This window comes from Papilio machaon, chromosome 13 (assembly GCF_912999745.1).
Source record: "Papilio machaon chromosome 13, ilPapMach1.1, whole genome shotgun sequence".
In the NCBI taxonomy this organism is placed as follows: Eukaryota; Metazoa; Arthropoda; class Insecta; order Lepidoptera; family Papilionidae; genus Papilio; species Papilio machaon.
Genome location: NC_059998.1, coordinates 8,234,066 through 8,256,385, shown reverse-complemented (window position 1 = coordinate 8,256,385; position 22,320 = coordinate 8,234,066). Strand labels below are relative to the sequence as shown.

Sequence of the window (22,320 nt, the reverse complement as noted above, 5' to 3'; positions counted from 1 at the left end):
ACAACTTGTTCGTTGTCTCAGATAAAAATTAATGTAATGTAAATGGATTCTGTAATCTCTACACCAAATGGAAAATTCCGTCAAAGACAGCCTCTTTGGAAAATTTACTTGTCTCAGTAAATACAATTAATTTCTGGCTTATCATTTAAAAGTTTAAGATGAAAAAAATATTTAACAGACTGGTAATTGTAAAGTTACCACATTATTTCACTACCATGACACCTGTCACATGTTTTTTACCCGCTTTGACAAAACAAGGAAAACAAAATTGTCACAGTAGACGCATAGTTTAACGTATAATACACGCAAAGTTTTATTAAAGCTTCAGAACTAAGTCGTCCTGAATTTCAGAAGCCAATATCTTCTCTTTATCATTACAAACATGTGGAAGATGCCAGTGTTTTTAAGGTGTATTTTTATAAACGACACAACCTCACGTCTGTAACTCAGTCGGTAGACAGAGATCAGATGAGACTTTATTTGGTGTGGCCCTGGCACACCGTTTTCTCTCAACCACATTATGTATTACCACAAATTATAAAATTTTACAACAAAACATTAAATTTACAAAACGTTCACATAAACCTTACATACTCCCATACAAACTTTCATCTTATTGCAGTTTTGTCACCCTTCTATTTTTACCCCGATTGATAGGTTCCACCTTACATAAATTTTTAGATTTCATTATCCATTTGTCTCTTTGCTTATGAACTTATGTACTGTCGTGAATAACTTTTGTTCTTTGTCATTTCTTTTCGTCCTGGTTTCTGTTCCTCTGCTGAACAGGAACATAATTGTTGGATACAATAATTGTAGCTCAGCACAGTACTTGATACAGAGAAACATGTCCGGGTTCATCTGCACTGGAATGAAGTCTGTTAGTATTAGCAGCTCGGCAGACTCTACGAGTCAGTCGTAGCTCAAATATCACAAAAAGCACACTCGCAAAAATGTCACTCTCCTGCCAGTCAGCCAAAAATTAACTGTTGATTTTTATTTTGGCTTTGCAAGAATTAGGTTCGATCATCGATATTCTTAATTCTGCGTATGTGAGTTTGTACGCGTATTTACGCCAATACCATTGTGACCTCGTGCAGCCTTGAACAATTGATCAAGAATGCGTTGCGCTGTAACTTGATGCGCTTTTCTTCGTTTTTTTCATGAAGTATGTTTTATAATTTGTATAAATCTGTCCTAAGTATATAAAGTATGTAAAGAAAAAAGATTCTTCGATCGAAGACAAATGATAATATATTTTTAATTGTTAGTACTTCAACTATGAAAAATCTTAGAATAAATATGCAAACATTAGCAAAGACAAACGTAGACTCGAATCTAAAATTAGTTTCTAAGTAAACGTTATTAAACACAAATTTATCTTTATATACAATCACTTGTTTACTTCTGGATCACTCGGCATTATTGCTTGACATATTGTTACGTCAATGAAATGTAAAAAATGTTTTCAGCATTGTCAACTTTAGTCTCTTTAAAATAACGCTGATTTTAGTTTGATTTTTTTACTGTCGTACTTATTTATTTACATATGTAATGCTACTTTTGCAGTGAAATACAATAGTTATATTATTCCCTAAGGCGTTTCTGTAGTGTGAGGTCGAACTATATGTATACCAAAAATGGTTACCGAAAATAATTGCAAAGGAAAGTTTGGGACGATCTCCGAACGCCTCGGCAACAAATGTAAAGTATAATGTTACTGTGTTGTTATACTGTGTCATCACACTGTTGTACTTAGCGTAAGACCTTCCAATCGAACTCACCGTAACTATGAATGTATTGTCTATTGCGATAGTATAAGTACTTTGTCAATCAACTTCACCTCTCATAATTATTGTTGTACTCACTTACATAGTTCAGAATGTGCGGAGTCGCGGTGGCAGGTAACATTTCTGTTCATACAAACCTGTACATGCAGTGACGGCTCTAATGCATTATTTTTCCAACAAACATGTACATATATGCTCTTAAATAATATCATTATGACAATTCTGGTTTTCCTCTTTGTTTCAAGCATGGAATAATGAGATGTTGCGCCCAACTATAAATTACTGATTGGTCAAGTTTCTGTGCATCGTCATTTGTCTAGTTAATATGTTTTTTTTACTTGTCCTTTCATATTTTTCTATAAGTTTGTTTTTTCTTATTTAAAGTGAAATGTACGTCACAAAATCCATCGTCATTCATTTCAACCTGCACATTTGTATCATTTGAAAGAGCTTAATTTAAAATCAGTTTCCATTGTCCGACCATATAACGACATACATAGACGACGGATCAGTTGGCAGTTTTGTTAGCTTCTTTAAAGACAAGTCGCTGACAAAATTGGTATAACGCGCAGTGGCTCATTACGGCGGCACGTGACCAACTTGAGTAGTGGTTGCTCGGAATAAGACCTTCGATAGCGCACCTTTTGAAGATAACGTAAACTCGACGGAGACGCAGCGTCTGCGACACTCGTTCAGTACCGCGCTAACACACACATATACAAAAATGACTGTACTGCTCACATCAGTAGTCCCATTAGAACCTTGTCCTGGGAAAAAAATTAAGAAAAATAGAACCATTGATTTTCTAGTTTTCTATTTGGCTTAAGTCCTGTTTACAAATGTTGTCTCAATTTGAGAGCTTTTTAGTTTGAACGCTAATGTAAAACGAAGAATCATGCAAACTCTGTATTTTAATCAGCTTTAGCGGTGTAAGTAAATTACCAAGTGGAACAACTAACGCCTATTAATAATAATGGAGGTATTGAAGGATGTAACATAAAATTGTTTGTTTGCAGGCTACGGGTTCGGCGTGCGGCACCTGCAGAGCGTGTGCATGTGCCTGTGCATGATCTCGTTGTTCATAGCGCGCGGCAGCATGGCCGTCGCCGTGCTCGCCATGACCGATCACTCGCGCATCAACAGCACCGACATCACGGTAACTCGGTGCAATCTTTACATGCAATCCCTCATTACATTTCATAGTACATGCATGTCATTAGTTAGATTTATTGTTCATAAAGCTATTTTCACACGATGTGCATTTCGATTTCAATAACTGCTTAAATCTTTACTTCTAGTATATTGATTTGATATTATGTAACTGAGAGATTGGCTCACAAACCAATCATAAAACGAAGCGGAAGTATAAAGCAGTGACTCATCACATTATTTCCTGTAAACAGACATCTCGAATTAAAAACTGTTAAGTCACATTCGGACTCATGACTGTCTCCAGAAATCATGTGACATCTCACTATGTAAATAAAAGATAACAACAATTATGTTCTATTCCTAAAATAGATTGTGATGGTTGATTGTGATGGACAATAGTTTAAGTCTACTGACTTATTGCGTGGTTTGTGAATTGTGGAGTCGTGGCTTCCAAGTAATTATTTCGTAGAGAATGATATGCCTTTGCAACAATTTCCAACTACCCGATCACAAATATCAGCAAGAGTTTTAGTTAATATGTTAAAATATTACAATATGTTTTGTTGCGACACTACTACAAGGCTGGCAACGCATTTACGATTCCACTGGTATTGCAGATGCGTCGATGAACACCTTATGTTCCCGGTGCTCGTTTGCCCCCTTCACTTATAAAAAAAATACTAAATGATCGATTTATTTTCGCGATAAAATTTACGAAAGCAAATTAATAATTTGATAATTTATAGATATACGAATGGGACAAGAACATACAGGGGCTGATCCTGTCGTCATTCTTCTGGGGCTACACGCTGATGCAGATCCCGGCAGGGCTGTTGGCAAAGCGCTACGGGGGCAAGCCCGTGTTGCTGGTGGCGCTGCTCGCCAACGGCGTCATTTGCGGCCTGCTGCCCGTGCTCTCCTATGTCGTAAGTCTACTGTATTGAAATAAATTTGCCTACGACATAAGAAGTGGACAAAATCTTTAATCACGCAAATCAAGAATAGCATTGCTTTACTCCTCTTCAACCCTGCGTTTACTCGCCATTAATTCGTCCGCCGCACAGTGCAAGCTAAAATCAACGTTGTGCTAACAAATTGATATCTTTTGATCGATGATGTGAAGGCGACGAGGAATGGTTGCCGCGGCGATTGCGAGGCGAGGTGGTGCGGGGTCGACGCTTAGCTGACGAGTTGGCGTTAATCCTTATTGCTGAAATCTTGTTGTTGCTTAATCTTGTTGTTGAAAAAAATGCCAAATTTGAAGTAAATATTGAACTACTGGCTGGAGAAAATCGTAATAATCCATGTGTGCATGCGTCGGCGCTGTGCAGGGCGGGTGGCCGGTGGTATGCGCGTGCCGTGTGTTGATGGGCCTTACGCAGGCGTGCCTGTTCCCCGCTTCTCACACGCTGCTCGGCCGCTGGCTGCCCGCGCAGGAGCGCACCACGCTAACCGGCATTATCTACGGCGGTAGGTAACACTTACTTTATTGTCATTCCATCATTATCATCATCATCGATATCAGCCATAGTTCGTTCATTGCTGGTCGTAGGCCTACTCCGTCACACACTTTTGCTCCATTCCTTCGGCGTAAGTACTTCCCTCGGGAAAGATGGAATTAAAGAGTTTCTGGAGAACCTTGAGTGTCGGTTCTACGGCTTCCCTCAATAGCTCTACTGTAACCCTTATTGTCTTATTGTCATTATAATATTGAAATCACCAAAGTGCTGATTTTTTTGCTAGTTGCTAGCCATCACTTTGGCCGTGTGATTAGGCACATAGTCCGGCTCCGACTCCGGCTCATAAGGACTATAATTATCCCCATAGAGTGCGCAGCAGTTAACAAACTCATAAAGACTTCAGTAGACGACACTTATTTAGCATATTCTAAGGATATGATATCGCAGTATTTCGTTTTTCAGGCACACAACTGGGAACAATCATAGCGATGCCGCTCTCGGGTCTGCTCGCGGAGACAGCTATCGGGTGGAAGCTGATATTTTACTCGATATCAGGGCTCATGTTCACGTCGGCCGTCGTGTGGTACTTCTTCTCGGCAAGTACGCCTGGCGAGCACCGCTTCATGACGGAGCTGGAGCGTCAATACATCGAACGGGGGCTGAACACTTGCGGGGGAAAGGTTATTCGTAAAAAGTCAACTTGTCATTACTATACGATTGTCACTACTAAAGGCAAATAGCAAGTACATACAACGTACAAAATACAAGACTTACATTGTATGCGATGCAATATTGGCAAAGTTATAAGCCACATCTACAATTTCAATTTCAATTGCATCGAACATAAATTATTAGGAAGGCGGGCGGCGGCGACGGCGAGCTGCAAACCGCTCTTAATTGAAAACGGAATGCAGTCCGGTCGGGGGCGGCTGCGGGCTGCGCTCTGTGCGGCTTCGAGCGGCCTCCGCACGCCGGCGCCATGTCTCTATTTTCCAATTAGCTAGGCGGAAAGTTACGGATCACTGCTCCTCTTGCTTTGTGATCTTTGTTAGTGGCTATATAGGATTGGCAAAAAAAAAATATTTGCCTTCTTTACAGCGCAGAAGAAATTTATTTAGCACATCTTTATTATCTCATAAAATTTAAAAGTTTATACAGAAATGGTCCAAAGTTTATTGTATGGAAACAACGTCTATTAAAGTCCTAGGAATTTATTAGTTTATCTAAAAGTTGTTCTAAATCTAGTTGTGTATCTCAAGTCACTTTTTTCAACTAATACGTTTTTTTTCCATCAACACATTGATTTACACTTGTCGGTTATTAAATATATGATAGCTTGGTAATTATTCATGAAAATAACCGTTTGCGTGTGTGTGCAGGTTCTGCGCACGCCGTGGCGTCACATCCTGCGCTCGCGCGGCCTCTGGGCGATCGCCATCACACATATCGGCTTCTCCTGCAGCTACGTGCTGTTCTTCGTCGACATGCCCACTTACTTGGAGAAAGGATTACACATATCTCTAAAGAATGTAAGTATATGTCAGTAATTTGATGAAACCAGGAGATGTAAGAGAGGTGTGATATTGTTATCTTGATCGCAATCTACGAGCTTCGCTTTTGTGACCAAACCTAAATTATATATTACCATTGCCAAGAATGTAAAAAAAATTACTTCCAATTAAATTAAGTTAAGTTAAACCTTCATGTCAATGGGAGTAATTTCTTAATTTATTTATTTGTTATTAGAGCGCGTCGCTATCGGCACTGCCGTACGCGGGCATGTGGCTAGGTAACATCGTGTCCGCCTCTGTATCGGAGAAGATATTCAACCGCGGCCTGCTCTCCGTCGGCACCTGCAGGAAGCTCTTCAATTCTGTCGGTGAGTCCTCAATTGCTAACGCTGATACAGTAATTGGTGAAAACTAAAGGATCTCATGTGCAGAGTAAAAAAAAGACGGAAGAGTTGAACAGCAGTCAGGGTGCACATTCAAGTGACAAAACTAAAGTACGACTACTAAATATACTTAATATAATTTTTATAAATTACTTATGTACTATATTATTAATATTATGTTTTCACAATATTCCCAGCCTGCTTCGGCATGGCCGTGGGTCTCGCGGGACTGTCCTTCATCGGCAAGGAGCACGAGAACATGGCTATCGCAGTGCTGGTTGCCACTCTCACGCTCTACGGTTTCTCCTCTGCTGGGTTCATGGTAATCTATTGGATTATACTACGACAAGTAATGTACTTGTTAAATGTTGTTTGATTTAAAATAAGTTTATGCACATTGTATGATCAGATGAGCCACCTGGACATGTCGCCGAACTTCGCGGGCGTGATGCTCTCTCTGACCAACTTTATCGCAAACTTTGGCAGCGTGGGGACTCCGCTACTTACCAGCTTTATTTTAAATAACGATCCCGTAAGTATTTTTTGCACATTTTCCGATGTATTATTTAAGTATCACCTACGTAGATTAATATTTAACATATCTCTTTTTGCGGTGCCTAGATAAAGTGTTCATCCGCGTCCATCTACATACGAGTATAGTGCTCCGAGTGAATATTTTAGATTTGTAAATAAATTTTCCATAAGAAACTAGTTTACATTAGTAGCTTTTTTTTTCTTTCAGATGGATTTAAGCCGATGGCGCATATGTTTCCTAATAATATCATCTTTGCTAATCGTCACCAACATTATGTACATGATATTCGCGTCGGCAAAGTGCCAGCCGTGGGACGACCCCGACTTTGAAGATAAGAAGTCTGCTGACCCAGGTATTTTCACATAATTTACAAAAAATACTGCATTAATAAAACTGTTGCTTGGTAAAAGTTCAATTACAATATTAATTTATATTTTTCACAGAGGAGGTAACGCCAGCTTTAACAAGCTCTGCCATACTAAAAGCAGAAGAGGCAAAGAACCACTAACGACACTGCTTTACCAAAAGCGTGCAAAAGACATTGGAAACTCACAAAGGAACGACGGACCTACTACAGAAAGATACTTCAATAGCAAATACAGCGGAAAAGATGAACCACGATCTCGCACTACAAGAATTTGTATATCATATAATATGTATGTGACCTACCTACCTAGGGAATCATATGATTATATCAAATGATTTGAACTTAATATAAGGTATACTAGGCTTGTATTTTTACGCATGTTCAAATAAATTTTTAAAATCAATTGTAGTTGTCATTTGCAAAAGATAATTTTTTATCAGAACGTCCTTCCTGCGTCTATGTACTGGATCCAAAAACATTCCATGAGGAAAGTCAGACAAAGTTCTGGTTTAGATAATCTCGAACCGAGGTTTGGTGAAGTAGAAATTAAAGAGTAAACATACGAAAATATTAAAATAAGAACAAGAGACGCCGTAATTGGCAACTTCATAGGGTTAGTAGTTTAGCGTAGGGGACCATTAAAAGATTAATCATCCTATTAATCTTGTGTTGAAGAAGTTGAAAACATTCCAAAACGCACGAACGCAAAGCATAAAAAATTAACGACCAAAAAGCATGTTCAGCTATTTGAAATTCTTACCTTTTCCATAACATTTTCTGTAACAATAAGGTTTTGTCATTGTGAAACTCGACAAGGTCTAATGTTGTTGACAACAACAGCGATGCCTTAAATAGTGTCTTAACAAACGCCACGTATTTAGATGAGAAGATTGACATTGCAAATACAACAAATGTACATTAGGATAACATAATTGTAAAACGACTGTCTCGACGATAACTGATGATAACGCTCAGACAAATGACGGCGACAGTCATTTGCTTTTCATTATAAAAATACCGATATAGCGCCTGAGAAGCAGACTGTGATACGTTGATTGTTGCGTTGTGTTGTGTTGCAATGTAAACAAAAAATGGACGTGGAGTTTTTGAAATACAAATTCCGAGATGGCTACAACGGAGTTATCACTCAAACGAGTAAGTTAGAAGAACACAATTTAATTTCAAAGAAGTATTTCAATAAAAAAATAAACTGGTACCTAGTACTTGCAATCTATCATATTAGACACATGAGTAGGCGTTGCAATCAAATGTAATTAATGGTTGCCATTGCAGAGCAATTCTTATTTTTCCATTGATTCCGAACATGTACTCTATACCGTTAATAGATCATGGAGAAATTAAAAATAATACTAGTTTGGAATGAATTGCTTGCTTTGGTATACGTAGCAGTCTTACTTTTGCCGCGGCAAAAGCAACTCCTTTGTTTACACAAAGGCGTTATCGCAGCCGGACATCGGACGAGGCCGTAGCTACCAGTAAACTACAAACCTCTCTACATAATGCTACTCGTCTTATTTATTGCAAATCGTTAACCCAAACCTTTGTTCTGTGTTCCTATATCGTAAAACATAAGATATATATTTAATGTTTGTTCATGAACTAGGTAATAGTTTTTGACTCCATATTTCAATGGCCGTCCGAGACAAATGTTCAGAAATTTTAGTCATATATGTCACCGATTTGGTCCAGGATGCCAAAATGTATTCTCGTACTCGCACATTCTTCAATTAGTTTAGTAGACATATTCTGTGAAGGCTTAGGCTTTGTCCTTAGAGGAGGCCAGTTAATGATGATGATGAAGAATCAAACTGTATTATGTTTCAAATCTTCGTCGATTGCAATCGGTATTCCATTCACAAACAAATCGTTTCCATGCAGAGTGGCAGGTGGGCGTACGGCACGTGCAAATTACCTACATGGTTTTGTGCGCGGCGGCACTGGGCGCCCTGCGGGCTAGCGCCGGCGTCGCGCTGCTCGCCCTAACTGACGCCTCGAGACAGAACAACTCCTACGTTCAAGTATATTGTTATATTAAGACCAAGTTGATATTATTAAACGTAATATAACGTATCAAGTGTGTGTATGTTCGTGTGTGTGTTGGTGCAGGCGTGGGATGTGGGCGATCGCGGCGCAGCGCTGTGGGCGTTCTTCAGCGGGCACGCGCTGGCGCTGCTGCCCGCCGAGCTGTACCTGCCGCGCCTCGGAGACAAGTTCGTTGTCACCGCTGTGCTTCTCATCAACGGGAGCCTAAACGCTGCTATGCCTACCATTGTTAACAGGGTAAACTAACAACAAGTTTTGGAACTTGGTCACGTAGGATCCAATAACCCTAGTTATTGATTTCCTGCTTCAACTGTAAAAAATATGTTTTGTGCCTAGTAAAAATGTATTATTATAATTTTTGTAAATTAAACTGCTTATATTACATTATCTACCGAAGACTGTGTGCTGTAGACTGGAAATAAAAATATTTCCTTTTCCCGTCTTATGACTTTTTCTTATTTCTGACAGCTAATAAGGATAGTTTCTTGTTACGTCAATTGAAGAATTTACTCGCATAGAAGTTACACGTTTAACAGAGATTTAATTTTGATGATTATTATTATTAGCTAATTAAGCGGAGTATTAGTTTCATGATAATAATTTAAGAGTTGTCAAGAAAGTGTTCCTCTTGTTATCAGAATATGAATTTTTACCATTTTATTATGTAGTGCTTTGTATTTTGCATGCTTGCAGGGCGGCTGGACAGCGCTTTGCAACGCTTACTTCCTGATGGGCATGACGCAGCCCTGCCTGGCCCCCGTCAACCGCGCCTTGCTCGACAACTGGTTACCGCCCATAGAGTGGCAGACGGCTGCTTGTATTATAGATACAGGTAATCAACTTTGAATTTATAATATCAGATAAATATTTTGTATACAATAATATACCAAAATGTGAACAGCGACTACTATAAATAATGTGCAATTTCGTAATAGCCGGGGAGCAGTTAAATAACATCTGGATAGTTCTTCGGAATCAATTCTTAGCAGTTACTACAGCAACAATAATAATATGACATACGCTCGTGACCCACCGGAGTAGACAGACATCACGTATATCCATTTGGTGCGGTCCTGACACACTTCTCTCGCTTCTTCTACATTCATACATCAGCGCATACATGCTCGTCGCCGCCTTCTTGAGTATTTCATTTACAATTATTACGAAAACTAATACTGCAAAAGTCCAGGTCCCAAAATTCCACGAATTTCGAAAAAATCATGAACTGTAGCTTACGTTACCCAAACGAGTAGGATACAGATCTGACGTCACCAATAGTAATGTGACGTAAATAATCCCAAGACAAAGTTGTTCATGTTGAAAAAATATTGGGCAGCTTTTCAATAATTATGCTAATGTTTAATGAAAAGCTCATATTTTAGGTAGTTATGTAGGCATGATACTGGCCCTGCCGGCATCGAGCTGGCTGAGCGGATCACGGCTGGGCTGGGAGCTGGTCGCCTATGCGCAGGCAACGCTGGCGCTCTCGCTGGCCGTGTTGTGGTCGCTGCTTACGGCCGCCTCTCCCGAGCAGCACCACGCCTGCCCCGATGCCGAGAGGGAGTACATAAAGGATGCCTCAGCGGAATGCCGAAAGGTCAGTTTCGTGCGATGCAGCACTAGATTTGATATACCAGATAATTTCGTATTAGTTAATTGATGTCGTTCAATGGACACATCAAAAAATCCTTGATTTGATGAGCTCAAATCTTAATAACAATATACCATTTAGGTATTAATAGTAGTTAATACCCGTCTGGGTAAACGAGCGTTCGTTTTGTTGTTGTTATTAGTTATTAGTAGCTATAATTACAAGTAGTATGTTTGCAGAAGAGGCAGTGTGTTCCGTGGCGCAGCATGCTGCGTTGCCGGCGCGTGGTGGGGCTGACGCTAGCGCACGCCGCCAACAACGCTCTCTTCATCTTCTACTTAGTGGACGTACCACTGTACCTTAAGTCCACAGGACTCTCGCTGCTACAGGTACAATTATCTGCAGTGTATGTACTTTGTTAAATAATAAGTAATTTTTGACTGTTTTTATTTCCAGTGTGGAGTGCAAGCAATGATTCCCTTCGTAGCTTTACTAATGCTGGTCACGACCACTGCCCCAACAATCGGTTGCTTGTTGAAGTCCAATATGATGGCTCACGTATTCAATATTACATACATCAAGAAAGTGATCAACGCTATTGGTTAGTAAAAGTTATTACTCTTAATATTCATTTTAGATGTCCGCTTAAATAAACCTTTCCAAATTCACTTTTAGTGAGTAAAAACTTCACTGAAGAGGTGAATTAATTCTGTTATGGGACATTTTGACTTTTTGACATCCTCTTACTGAAGAAGAGACAACAGGCCACATTTTTGTGTCAGAGAATTTATTTATTAAAGCAATATCGACGGAGGAAATAGCTTTGCCACGTGCAAGCAGCTTGCCAGCGCTGGCGTTTGCGGCCGCAGCGTTAGAGCCCCGGAGTTCCAGAGTGTTAATTATAAAATTCCTCAAATATCGATGTCAATGAAATTGCTTTATAATAACCCACGTCAACATACTGATTTTATAATATGGTTCGCCGACCGGATTCGGAACTTGGTGACGTAATATTTTTCCCATATACGAGTATAACAGCTTGCAGGATTCGTGAAAATATTTTGGGAGTAGGATGTTATTGTCCTAATTGAAGCATAAGATTTATCGCTTAAAATAAGACAACATTTATAGTTTTGAAAGCTACCTAAGTTTTTACTGTGATATAAATGCCGCTAAAAGAGAAGTTAAAATGACAAGTGAATAATTAATACAGCCGCATTTCAGGAACTGTATCTATCGTGGCTGGATTAGCAATGGCAACCAACATGCCGGAGCAATGGAGCTATTTAAGGCTTTGCGTGTTAACTGTTACGCTGGGATTACTTACCTTCCAGTATGCCGGCTTCATTGTAAGTAAGAATATTAACCTTGTTGATTTTTGTTGTTAGATCTCTAATAAAACCTACTTCGTATTATATCTGTTGGCTTACAATAATTGACTTTTTCACTGTTTGCATATATTTCAGTGTGTGGATGTTTGAAATGTGTGAAAAATTCAAAAAGAAAATCTGGACGAGCCAAAAAAGTGATATCAATAATCTCCCCAAATGTGGACAGATGTTTCCTCAATGAACCGTTCTCAATATTTCCAGGAAAATGTTCGTGATTTAAGTGAGAATTATCGCGGTACACTGATCGTAATAACCAGCGCCTTTTCCAGTGTCGTAGGCGCAGTAGTGCCTCTGGGTACTGGGATGATTCTCAGAAATGACGAGGTAAGTGTGAAAAGTTGAACCGTTTGTCCGATCTATCGCAGGCAGAACCAACCGAACCATTATAAAACATAATCAGTCTAGCTCAAACAACAAGACCGATGCAAGGAAGTAATTTAAAGGAAATTTCATTCCAGTTACAGCTGAATTTAAAGCGACGATATAAGGTCATTGGTTCTAACAACTAATCAACGTAACTAATCTTTTTGTTATTTGACATATTGTATTGGTGATTTCAGAATAAACCCGATGCATGGCGTGTCGTGTTCTGTTCTATAGCGAGTGTGTACGGCGTGTGCAGCATGGGGGGGAGCGCGTTGGGCGACGCGGGGCTTGCGCTGTGGGACCGCATGACGGGGGGCGCCAGGGGTCACGACTTCGCCTACCACAACACCGGCCTCAGTCCCGAAGGTCGGTTTACCGGTCTCAGGAAATTCACAATTAGCACAATTCGCATAGGAAGTGCGTCTTCTCTTTAATTTAAAGATAGGCAACGCATCTAAAGTTGCGGATGTCTATGAGCAGCGGTCGCTACGCTATTTCGGCCAATTCAGGAGGCCGCTTGTTCGTTTGGTACCTTATAATACAAAAGAAATATTTCATTTTGTAAATGTGCCATTTTCTTTTTTACAGAAGCAAGTCAATTGGAATTACTAGATATGTACCCGAAGAAGCCGATAGCTGGGATAGCTGGAACACCGAGCGAAACTATTGCCTGACCTAAATACATACGAACTCGTTATTACCGAAGTTGTAAAATTTTTTGATGTTGTTATATTTTTTATTATGACTATTTAAGACAACAAACTATTATAATAATAAACAATAAGAACAAATTATAAGTCTATCACATATTATTAACAAACTAAAAACCTGAATCTAATAACTAATAGTGTAATGCTTTGTCCTGTTATACGGCACTAATAGCTTGAGTACAAAACATCTTATTTTAGTCCTAACTGGAACTGGAATGTGAGCAGCATTGCATGATGCTCCAATATTTACCTCTATTTATTAAGCGCCGAAATACACAATACTACACGTACTCAGTGAACCAAGCCAACTGTGTATTGGTACCCGGTTGTTCGTGTGCCACGAACCAAGGGATGACTTTTTTATCGTTAATAAATAAAATTGAGCTTTATACGATTGAACATATCGTCACGTAGCCACGCATCTGCGCATCTACGCATCTGCGCATCTACGCATCTGCGCATCTACGCATCTGCGCATCTACGCATCTGCGCATCTACGCATCTGCGCATCTACGCATCTACGCATCTACGCATCTGCGCATCTACGCATCTGCGCATCTACGCATCTGCGCATCTACGCATCTGCGCATCTACGCATCTGCGCATCTACGCATCTACGCATCTACGCATCTGCGCATCTACGCATCTGCGCATCTACGCATCTGCGCATCTACGCATCTGCGCATCTACGCATCTGCGCATCTACGCATCTACGCATCTACGCATCTGTGCATCTACGCATCTGCGCATCTACGCATCTACGCATCTACGCATCTGCGCATCTACGCATCTGCGCATCTACGCATCTGCGCATCTACGCATCTGCGCATCTACGCATCTGCGCATCTACGCATCTACGCAGCCGAACCGTTGTGCTCTGCGGTAATTTCCATTGACGCAACAGTGACAAAATGTAGATAAGACGATTTGTTGGATGTCATCAAATACAATCAAATAAATGTATCTAATTCATTAGGGATTAGTTTGTGATACGCCACTTTATTTTTATCCTTTGTAAAAATTGTTCTTTTGAAATAGATGTTACATTTTAAATGAAACACGTAAAATTAAGATATACATATTATAGAAATAATTTACATATTGGTCGGTTACGAAGCCATAAATTTAAAAAAAAAGAAAAAACAAAGTAATTTTGAGAAAAGCTCAACCAATTGAACTACAAATTATTTTCCATTTGCTATTGTAATTCTAAAACTTAAATTGTAGATTTCATCAACTACGTTTTTGGAAACAATCAAAATAGTCACTAGAATTGAGGTAAAACAAGATATGTTTAAAATAATTTCAATTTACATATCTTGTTTCACTCGTTTAATAATTAAAGTTAATAAGAGTTTTATATCTGGTCTGTACGTTTGTTTATATTTGTTCAAACTATTATCAACTAACATGTAAATTGAGATATTTACATAATTGATAATGTTGGTTCGGATGGGTATTTGGTTATGACGACTTTCGAAATCTATGCGGCACCTGATGCCTTAGCACTACTTACTACAGTAAATACTGCTCAACAAGAGTCTTAAAGCTTCCATAAAATATGACTTGAATTCGCCAAAATAGCGAAGTGACCGTTGCCCATAGACATCTGCGTTTGCAGATGTGTTGCCTAGCTTAAATCGATAGACGAGGGGACATACAGAAAGAGAATATTTCTTCTTCCTACGCTTCCTCTCCTATGCCAAATCCACATCCCTGTCCCATCCCTTCCTCATAAGAAATTGGTGGGAAAAGGAAAAGAACTAAAACTACGCCTTTGACACGCACACTCTTCAAACGAAACAAGGAAATATTCTACTAGAAGTCTATCTTCTGTGAGTTCGTGGCACTGCACCGGTCAGCCCATTCGAGCAAAATATGTTATTGCGGGACCTACCACTCTAAATCCTAGGAATGTCGTCAATAAAAATATCTTTCATTCACAATCATTCAATGAATGTTCGTGAACTATATCATTAAGACGAGCAAATCTACTAGACACTTAATTAAATGTACTAAATCATCCTGCAAATATTTATACTCGTTATCAACCCTTGCTGCAGTATCATAGAATCATGTGAATCGTTCAAAAATTATATCACAATAGTGCGGCATGTCGGCGGAGAAGGCTGATTACACGAGCGTGCCCCTCGCTGAGAAACATGAAGGTCGGTCAACTTCTCCTTGGAGATCTAAGCGCTACTAATTGCTTATTATCCTAGAGCTTTCATTGTTGAGATAATGTAACAAAACTTAATCTTTTCTAGAGCCGCAGGAAAGCAAACCGCCGTCCGGTTTCGGCGTGCGGCACCTACAGGCGCTGCTGCTCTTCATCAGCCTGTCCATTGGGTTCTCGATGCGCGCACATCTCAGTGTTACCCTGGTTGCCATGACGGCTCCCGGCGCTTGCAACACCACCTGTGCCCATCTCGGACATAAACCTAACCTTACTAACTTAAGCTTAGTCGATATAAGTTCTACTTTGAACACGGAGTTTGTAGAGGAGAGTCACGCAGAGAACTGTGTAGAGGAGGGACAGTCTAGATGGAATATTTATCGCGTAAGTGATCAATGACCTGATGGTCACCTTTTACATAAAAATTATAAGATATTTACATAGTTTTCATTTTGTTTTAAAATTATTTTGTCGTGAACAAATCTCTCAAGTGAACGCAATACTCGTAAAGAAAACAAGATGAAAACGATGATCGCGTCATGATGCATAAGTACACTCGTAGTATATCTACCTGTTTACTTGAGTGTACTGGATAGATTTATAAAGATCTGGCTAACAGTAAGTGAGCTTGGCGTATCGTTGCAGACGTACAGATGGTCGAAACCGAAGCAGGAGATGATCCTGTTCGCGTTCTTCGTGGGCTACACGAGCATGATGCTGCCGATGGGCCTGATCGCGCAGAAATTCGGCGGCAAGCTGCCCATCTGCGCTGCGCTGCTCGTCAACGGCCTGCTCTCTGTGCTCACGCCTTGGATGCCTCTTCTTGTTAGTATATTTCAGAACTTCGCAAGCTTAAAAGTCATATTGCCGTAATCATTTTCATTAGCTTGATAACACTTTCACTTTCTCAAGTAAAATTATCCTTTTTCTAAATTGTATAATTCATCTTATTTACAAAGCTTAAGACACTTAGCTCTCCAGTAGAAGTTTCGTTGGAAACAGAGATGAGTATTAGTTGCGTGCTATTGCAGGGAGGTTGGGTTTTGGTGTGCGCGGGTCGGCTGCTGCAGGGAATGGCACAGGCCGCCTTCTTCCCCAGCGTGCACACGCTGCTCGGCAAGTGGGCGCCGCTATCCGAGAGGGGGCGCCTCAGCACTTACATATATACAGGTCGGTTATGTTTTCTAACAACTGAGCTTCGTGGTAAATGCAGAAATGTTATTTGAAGACGTAAAATGTTAAATTGAAAATGTTCAATGTGTCGGCAGTGAGAACGCGCGTACTTTCTTGTCTCTAATTCCTTATCAGTACTAGAACTATAATTAATCCCTCCTTCACAAATAAATCAGACTAATGAAAACACATAGCAAGTGTCACGTGACCTCAATACCAAACATACAATTGTAATTTGCGAGCTCCCTTTACACCCTCTAAAGCGAGTTACGAGTTCGTGTTGTAAAGGCTCGAGGATTGTTACCGAGGCGACGCAAAGTGCTCACTGTTTGTCTTTTAGTAGGGCCTTGAGAAAATTACCATTAAACTGGAAGGAAGTTTGAAGCCGGTGTTTGTTGAGGTGACTACGTATTTTCAGTTCGTACGAAACACAGAACTTTAGAACCTATTTAGATGAATATGTACGTGAATACATTGGTTATGGCTATCATGTACACGTAACGTGACAATAGTAACAAGTGTGTGTTATGTTCTTGCTGTTGTATATTATTTAAACTGATAAAACATTACAACAAAACATGTAAAACTTCACAAAAATTCACAAAAATCTTTCATATTCCTATACAAACATTCATACCCTATTCCCTATTGTAATTTTGCACCTTTTGAATGTCATATTTATTTATTTCAAATTAATCACCTAAAATAAGTTTCAAGCTAAAAATGACGATACTTTCATACATATTTCCACCCCCACTCTCTAGCTCTCTACCTATTACAACCCTTTTTTTCTCAGGCTCTAGACTATTCGTGTACTAAATTTAATTTATGTCGGTTCAGTAGCTTTGGCGTAAAAGCGAGACAGACAGACAGAATTACTTTCGCATTTATAATATTAGTAAGTATTAGTAAAGATTTACTAACCTCTCGAGTATACGCAGAATCTAATAATGTCAAAACTTTATTGTAAGTAAGGTTCAACTGATCGAAAACTTTTGCAGACCCTTGAAACCCCAAAACGTATATAAATGAGAAAGCTTTTGACGGTCGACGGGGATTCAATTCAAAGTATAATATAATCGTGTAAATTAGTTTCCGACCATTCATTGTTTCGTTTTAACTTTATATGTAAACTAGTTGTCGAGCGCAATTCCGTTCGCGTGGGATTAAAAAAAAAACTTAATAAGTAGCCTATGTTTTCTTCCAGACTATGTTCTACATCTGTGCCAAATTTCATCAAGATCCGTTCAGTCGTTCCGGAGATACCTTCAAACAAACATCCATCCATTTAACTTTCGCATTTATAATATTAGTAAGATAATATTGTGGAATCTGGTGGTGATAGCTATATAATTCCCTCGCTCCTCAACATTATGGCTCTGATTTAAATTCGGATGAATCGTTCCTTAGAATTGATTCACTTGCAATTTGTTTACATAATATTAAATTCAATTTCATCGATAACCTAACGCTACATCTAATGTAATTAGTCCTATTAACAATTCATTGCATATGTTTGATTTGATCGTCAGATTTCTTAACTACAATGCTAAAGCATTTTGTTGGCTGTAGGCTCGCAGTTCGGCACGGTGCTGGCGTTCCAGGTGGCGGGCGCATTCGCGGGCAGCGCGACGCTGGGCTGGCCGTGGTCGTTCTGGAGCTGCGGCGTGGCCAGCCTGGTGTGCTGCGCGCTCATGTACCGTCTCGGTGCCGCCTCGCCCGCAGACCACCCCTCCATCTCCACCCACGAGCTTGCATACATCACTAAAGATTGCAACGCAGACTCCGGGGTTAAGGTACATTAAATATTATTATGTCTAAATAACAGATCACATCTCATTAATGTCAGCTCTGTAAAGTTAGAAAGTAATTTATTTTTTCAAAGTATGACCTCCGTTAGTTCTTAAATGTTGGAAGTTATTCTATTTATGAATACGGTGATATTACATTTGACTTTGAGTATATTTTTTTGCAAGATAAGGAAATGACGATATAAAAGTAATGGAAAAGAAGGAATTTAGAAAATCAAACACAAAACTTTACACTAAAGACAAAGGTAACACGTCTCGTACAGAAGCGGCGCACACCATGGAAGCACATCCTGACGTCAAAAGCGGTGTGGGGACTGGTGGCGACGCACACGGGCAGTGCCCTCGGGTACCTACTCGTCCTCACCCAGATTCCCATGTACATGAACAAGGTTCTCGGCGTCGACATCAAGAGGGTGAGATACTAACACTTCTTAATCTATCACTATTTAGTATATCAAAGACTAATTAAGAGAGGATTCTAGCTAATTGATTTTTGTATCATTGTTCAGAACGGCGTGTATTCCTCGCTGCCTTATATCTCTATGTACCTCATAACGCTGTTGTTCGGTTACGTGTCGGACCTCGTCGCCAACAAGAAACTCATGTCAATAGTTAACATCAGGAGAACGGCTAATTCGATCGGTATGTAAACTTACAGCCTTAAAATTATTGGTACTTTTATAAGTAATGAACTCGACAACTACAATACTTCTGCTACTTTTTTAACAGTGGTAGATCCCGCAACAATATTTGTTGGGTGGTGAGTATGGGCAGCGGTCGCTTCGCTATTTAGGCGGACTCAGGTGACCGCTTATTCGTTTTGATATAAAAAAAACTTTCCTCTACTATATTGTAGCTTACTCCGTGTGTTGATATGTGTGAGCAGGCATGGCGCTCTCGGGCCTGTTTCTGGTGGGCTTCAGCTTCGTGGAGGATACGTTGCTGGCCGTCGTCGCTATGGTGATCTGCCTCGGACTGCACTCCGGCGTTCATGTCGGCTTCCACGTCAGTCACATCCCTATTTTAATGCTATGAAAATCAACACAAAAACAAATTTTCCAAAACATGATTTTACTATTCATTTTAATTTTAGCAAAGGGTTCATGTTCTTGTACATATTTCAGATAAACCACATAGACTTGGCGCCGAACTTTGCCGGTCCGATGATGGCGATGAGCAACATGATCGCCAATCTGTCCGGCCTCGCCGTGCCCGTTCTCGTCTCCCACATTGTTGGCGACGATGTGGTTAGTTCGACTTTAATAGTCTCCTTTTATCCTTAGTAATGCAGAGGTTCGCCACAATTCTGTTGATCATATCAATATCATTCTGATCATTTCTGATAATTTGATTTGCGTCCACTTGTTGATACAGCGTCATCTAATGGTCGTTAATAACACGAAGACTCGTATATTTATAGCAATACATTTCTATTTCAGACAAATCAAAAGAAATGGCAAATTCTGTTCATCCTGTTTGCGGCGCTACAGATCGTCTCTAATCTAATATTCGTAATTTTCGCAAAGGGCACAGTTCAGGAATGGAACTTTTACGGCGAAGAAGATGAAGGTAACTTTATTTTATATCTACAACTAAAAAGATGTAGGCAACCAATAAAGTAAAAAAAGAAATAAAAAAACCATCGTTAACGCCCCAGCAATCTATCGTTATCTATTTATAAATGAAAATTCATCCCATCATTGAAGGATGACCACACTACGCCCTCGGGTGTAAAACAAAATCATTACCTTTTACATAATATTGTCATAAAGTTACAAACGAGAGAAAAATACTTAAACAAGTACTACAAATCAATTTGATTGTAATGTTAATAATAAACTTTGAGTACAAATATGTTTTACAGACGTGATGAAAAGGGAACGTGATGCAATGGTCGAACTCAAAAGTATGTTAGCGAAGAGAAAGGAATCACAGAAATCTGATAAAGAACAGTAAACCGACGCCGCCGCCGCCGCCGCCGCCGCCACCGCCACCGATACCTACAGCGAGCCATAACAAGATAAACGAGTGCCGGCGACTGCTCCGCCATGCGATATGATACGATGCTGTCTAAAGTTCATTAAATAGAATCTCAGTGTGTTACGCTCGCAGGCATAACGACCACAAAAGGAAACTCTCGCAAAATACGTGTTTCCAAAACATTATGTTTTTAAGAATTTTAAATAAAGTTAGAAAGAATACCGTTGTTTGCGTAGTTCATTTACTTAATTTTTATGTATTTCTTCATTTTTTTCTCCAGGAGTCCCTAAATTTGGTTTGTTATAAGATAAAACTATCAAATCTAATAAGTTGGACATAGCTTATCAATTCCTCCAGTGCGTTATTTGATGTAGCCATTATAAAGAAATACAATCGAATTAATAATCTCCTTCTTTTTGAATTCGGCTAAAAATTCTTGAATCGTCTGTTGGTAACATTATTTTGTTGGTATATTTGAAAAAAAAAATCATTGCAGTGACTCAAAAGCAACAGCATACATATCTTTTTTACCTTGATAACTAGTAATTGATTCGAAAAACCAATCCCCTCGCATGACCGTGTATACGATAATCGACGGTGTATACGATGGTGGAGAAGAACACCTTACTATTAAAAATTAATTAGACAGTAGGCTGCAATAGATACATTTGTGAAAATGTCAGGCTAAACAGAAAAGAAGATCCAATCAGAAATACCTATGGAGGTAACGTCACACAGCAGCAAAATGTAAATTATATTACTATATTCTCTAGAACTGTATAAGTTGAATTTACGTAATACGACGCAAGGGTTTTTGTAAAACCTCATTTCATTTATAGATCATAAGTGTTTTACTTCTGCCAACCAAATATCACTCGAGGTTAATCTGCTCCTTTATGTATTTCGAATGTAACTAATTCAGAGAGATTTCAGAAAATATGTGTGATGTAAGACGAAATATCAACTATCTGCAGTAAATTCTGTTAAAATAAAACATCGACCACTTATATCATATGAAAACGTTGTATTTTGAAAAAAAGGTAGAAAAATCTTTTATTTTACTACCTTTTCTTCATATTTACTACGAATGTAACTATGACAAATTGAAAAATGTATGTACATACTCGTACACATATTATGTAACTTTATTATATTCTTAGAAATGTTGTAATATTTTATATAACTAATGCTATTAAAACAAAGAAGGAATTATTCTTATAAGTAGCAGTGTTTGTGAATGTGATAATGTTGTTTGTTGAGACGACACAGCTCTGGCCGAGATACACTCATCTACAAAATTACTTTAAAAATTCAAATAATGTGGGCGAGCCAAGAGAGCTCTCTGCTATCCAGTTATCCAGCAATGTTCACACTTTTGTGGTACTTTTAAGTATGACACTATTACTCTTGCAGATTTGGGCTTTGGCACAGCAATTTAATTAAATTTATTTTTAAGTGTTTTATCTATAGTAAGAACTTTATTTTATATTCAAGAAAATAAAAATTAAGTTTTCATTTTATTTTATTTCCCACGCTATTTGTTAGAAAATTAAAAAAACAACAACAAGATATGTATAATATCTATGCGATGATATCCCATGTAATAATCTATGCGATAAAAGATATATTTTTTTTAAATTGTATTTTAAAAATTATGTCAAAGTAGAAATCTTCGCGAGCATTCCTAAAGCACTGCTTATGATAATAGCTAGACTCGGAAACTTTACTTCTATATAATTCTGTACATCTAAAGTTTACAGCAATCTTCATCTCCTGGTCCTGAATTATTCCTTAGTATTACCTTCCTCACTTCACTTTCGTTTTAATAGAATCTTCTTTGTATAAAAATTATTAAATACT

The 22,320-nt window shown here is 39.0% G+C and overlaps 3 protein-coding genes across 4 annotated transcripts; all 3 read left to right on the top strand.

Annotated features, from left to right (window-relative positions):
- The first annotated feature begins 1,604 nt into the window (after nt 1-1,604).
- On the top strand, nt 1,605-7,574 carry LOC106711322 (putative inorganic phosphate cotransporter). Of its 2 annotated transcripts, none has more exons than XM_014503623.2 (11): nt 1,605-1,704; nt 2,807-2,946; nt 3,689-3,868; nt 4,274-4,412; nt 4,865-5,082; nt 5,782-5,931; nt 6,149-6,281; nt 6,494-6,618; nt 6,706-6,828; nt 7,039-7,183; nt 7,275-7,571. In XM_014503623.2, the coding sequence occupies exons 1-11, from the start codon at nt 1,641-1,643 to the stop codon at nt 7,337-7,339; spliced, it is 1,482 nt and encodes a 493-aa protein (XP_014359109.2). In that variant the 5' UTR covers nt 1,605-1,640; the 3' UTR covers nt 7,340-7,571. The 2 variants fall into 2 exon arrangements, with proteins under 2 accessions (XP_014359109.2, XP_014359110.2); XM_014503624.2 differs by lacking the exon at nt 1,605-1,704 and adding an exon at nt 1,828-1,904 and having other exon boundaries at nt 7,275-7,574.
- Nucleotides 7,575-8,131: 557 nt separating this feature from the next.
- Nucleotides 8,132-13,367, top strand: LOC106711324 (putative inorganic phosphate cotransporter). The gene is made up of 11 exons (XM_014503625.2): nt 8,132-8,353; nt 9,098-9,237; nt 9,326-9,499; nt 9,956-10,094; nt 10,645-10,859; nt 11,093-11,242; nt 11,310-11,454; nt 12,078-12,202; nt 12,446-12,568; nt 12,805-12,976; nt 13,199-13,367. Exons 1-11 carry the CDS (start codon nt 8,290-8,292, stop codon nt 13,282-13,284), a joined length of 1,533 nt encoding a protein of 510 aa, XP_014359111.2. The 5' UTR covers nt 8,132-8,289; the 3' UTR covers nt 13,285-13,367.
- Nucleotides 13,368-15,419: 2,052 nt separating this feature from the next.
- On the top strand, nt 15,420-20,679 carry LOC106711328 (putative inorganic phosphate cotransporter). Its single transcript, XM_014503631.2, has 11 exons — nt 15,420-15,488; nt 15,588-15,880; nt 16,142-16,321; nt 16,528-16,666; nt 18,242-18,465; nt 18,744-18,893; nt 18,990-19,122; nt 19,367-19,485; nt 19,605-19,727; nt 19,920-20,049; nt 20,345-20,679. Exons 1-11 carry the CDS (start codon nt 15,434-15,436, stop codon nt 20,434-20,436), a joined length of 1,638 nt encoding a protein of 545 aa, XP_014359117.2. The 5' UTR covers nt 15,420-15,433; the 3' UTR covers nt 20,437-20,679.
- The last annotated feature ends 1,641 nt before the right edge of the window (nt 20,680-22,320 follow it).

Bases quoted from the DNA above. Each gene is read 5' to 3' on its own strand.
- LOC106711328 (XM_014503631.2), top strand. From the start codon at position 15,434: ATGTCGGCGGAGAAGGCTGATTACACGAGCGTGCCCCTCGCTGAGAAA. The intron at 16,322-16,527 runs GTTAGTATATTT...GTGCTATTGCAG, and splicing joins CGCCTTGGATGCCTCTTCTT to GGAGGTTGGGTTTTGGTGTG. The intron at 16,667-18,241 runs GTCGGTTATGTT...TGTTGGCTGTAG, and splicing joins CAGCACTTACATATATACAG to GCTCGCAGTTCGGCACGGTG.
- LOC106711322 (XM_014503623.2), top strand. From the start codon at position 1,641: ATGGTTACCGAAAATAATTGCAAAGGAAAGTTTGGGACGATCTCCGAA. The intron at 1,705-2,806 runs GTAAAGTATAAT...GTTTGTTTGCAG, and splicing joins CGAACGCCTCGGCAACAAAT to GCTACGGGTTCGGCGTGCGG. The intron at 3,869-4,273 runs GTAAGTCTACTG...GGCGCTGTGCAG, and splicing joins TGCCCGTGCTCTCCTATGTC to GGCGGGTGGCCGGTGGTATG.
- LOC106711324 (XM_014503625.2), top strand. From the start codon at position 8,290: ATGGACGTGGAGTTTTTGAAATACAAATTCCGAGATGGCTACAACGGA. The intron at 10,095-10,644 runs GTAATCAACTTT...CTCATATTTTAG, and splicing joins TGCTTGTATTATAGATACAG to GTAGTTATGTAGGCATGATA. The intron at 11,455-12,077 runs GTTAGTAAAAGT...GCCGCATTTCAG, and splicing joins GAAAGTGATCAACGCTATTG to GAACTGTATCTATCGTGGCT.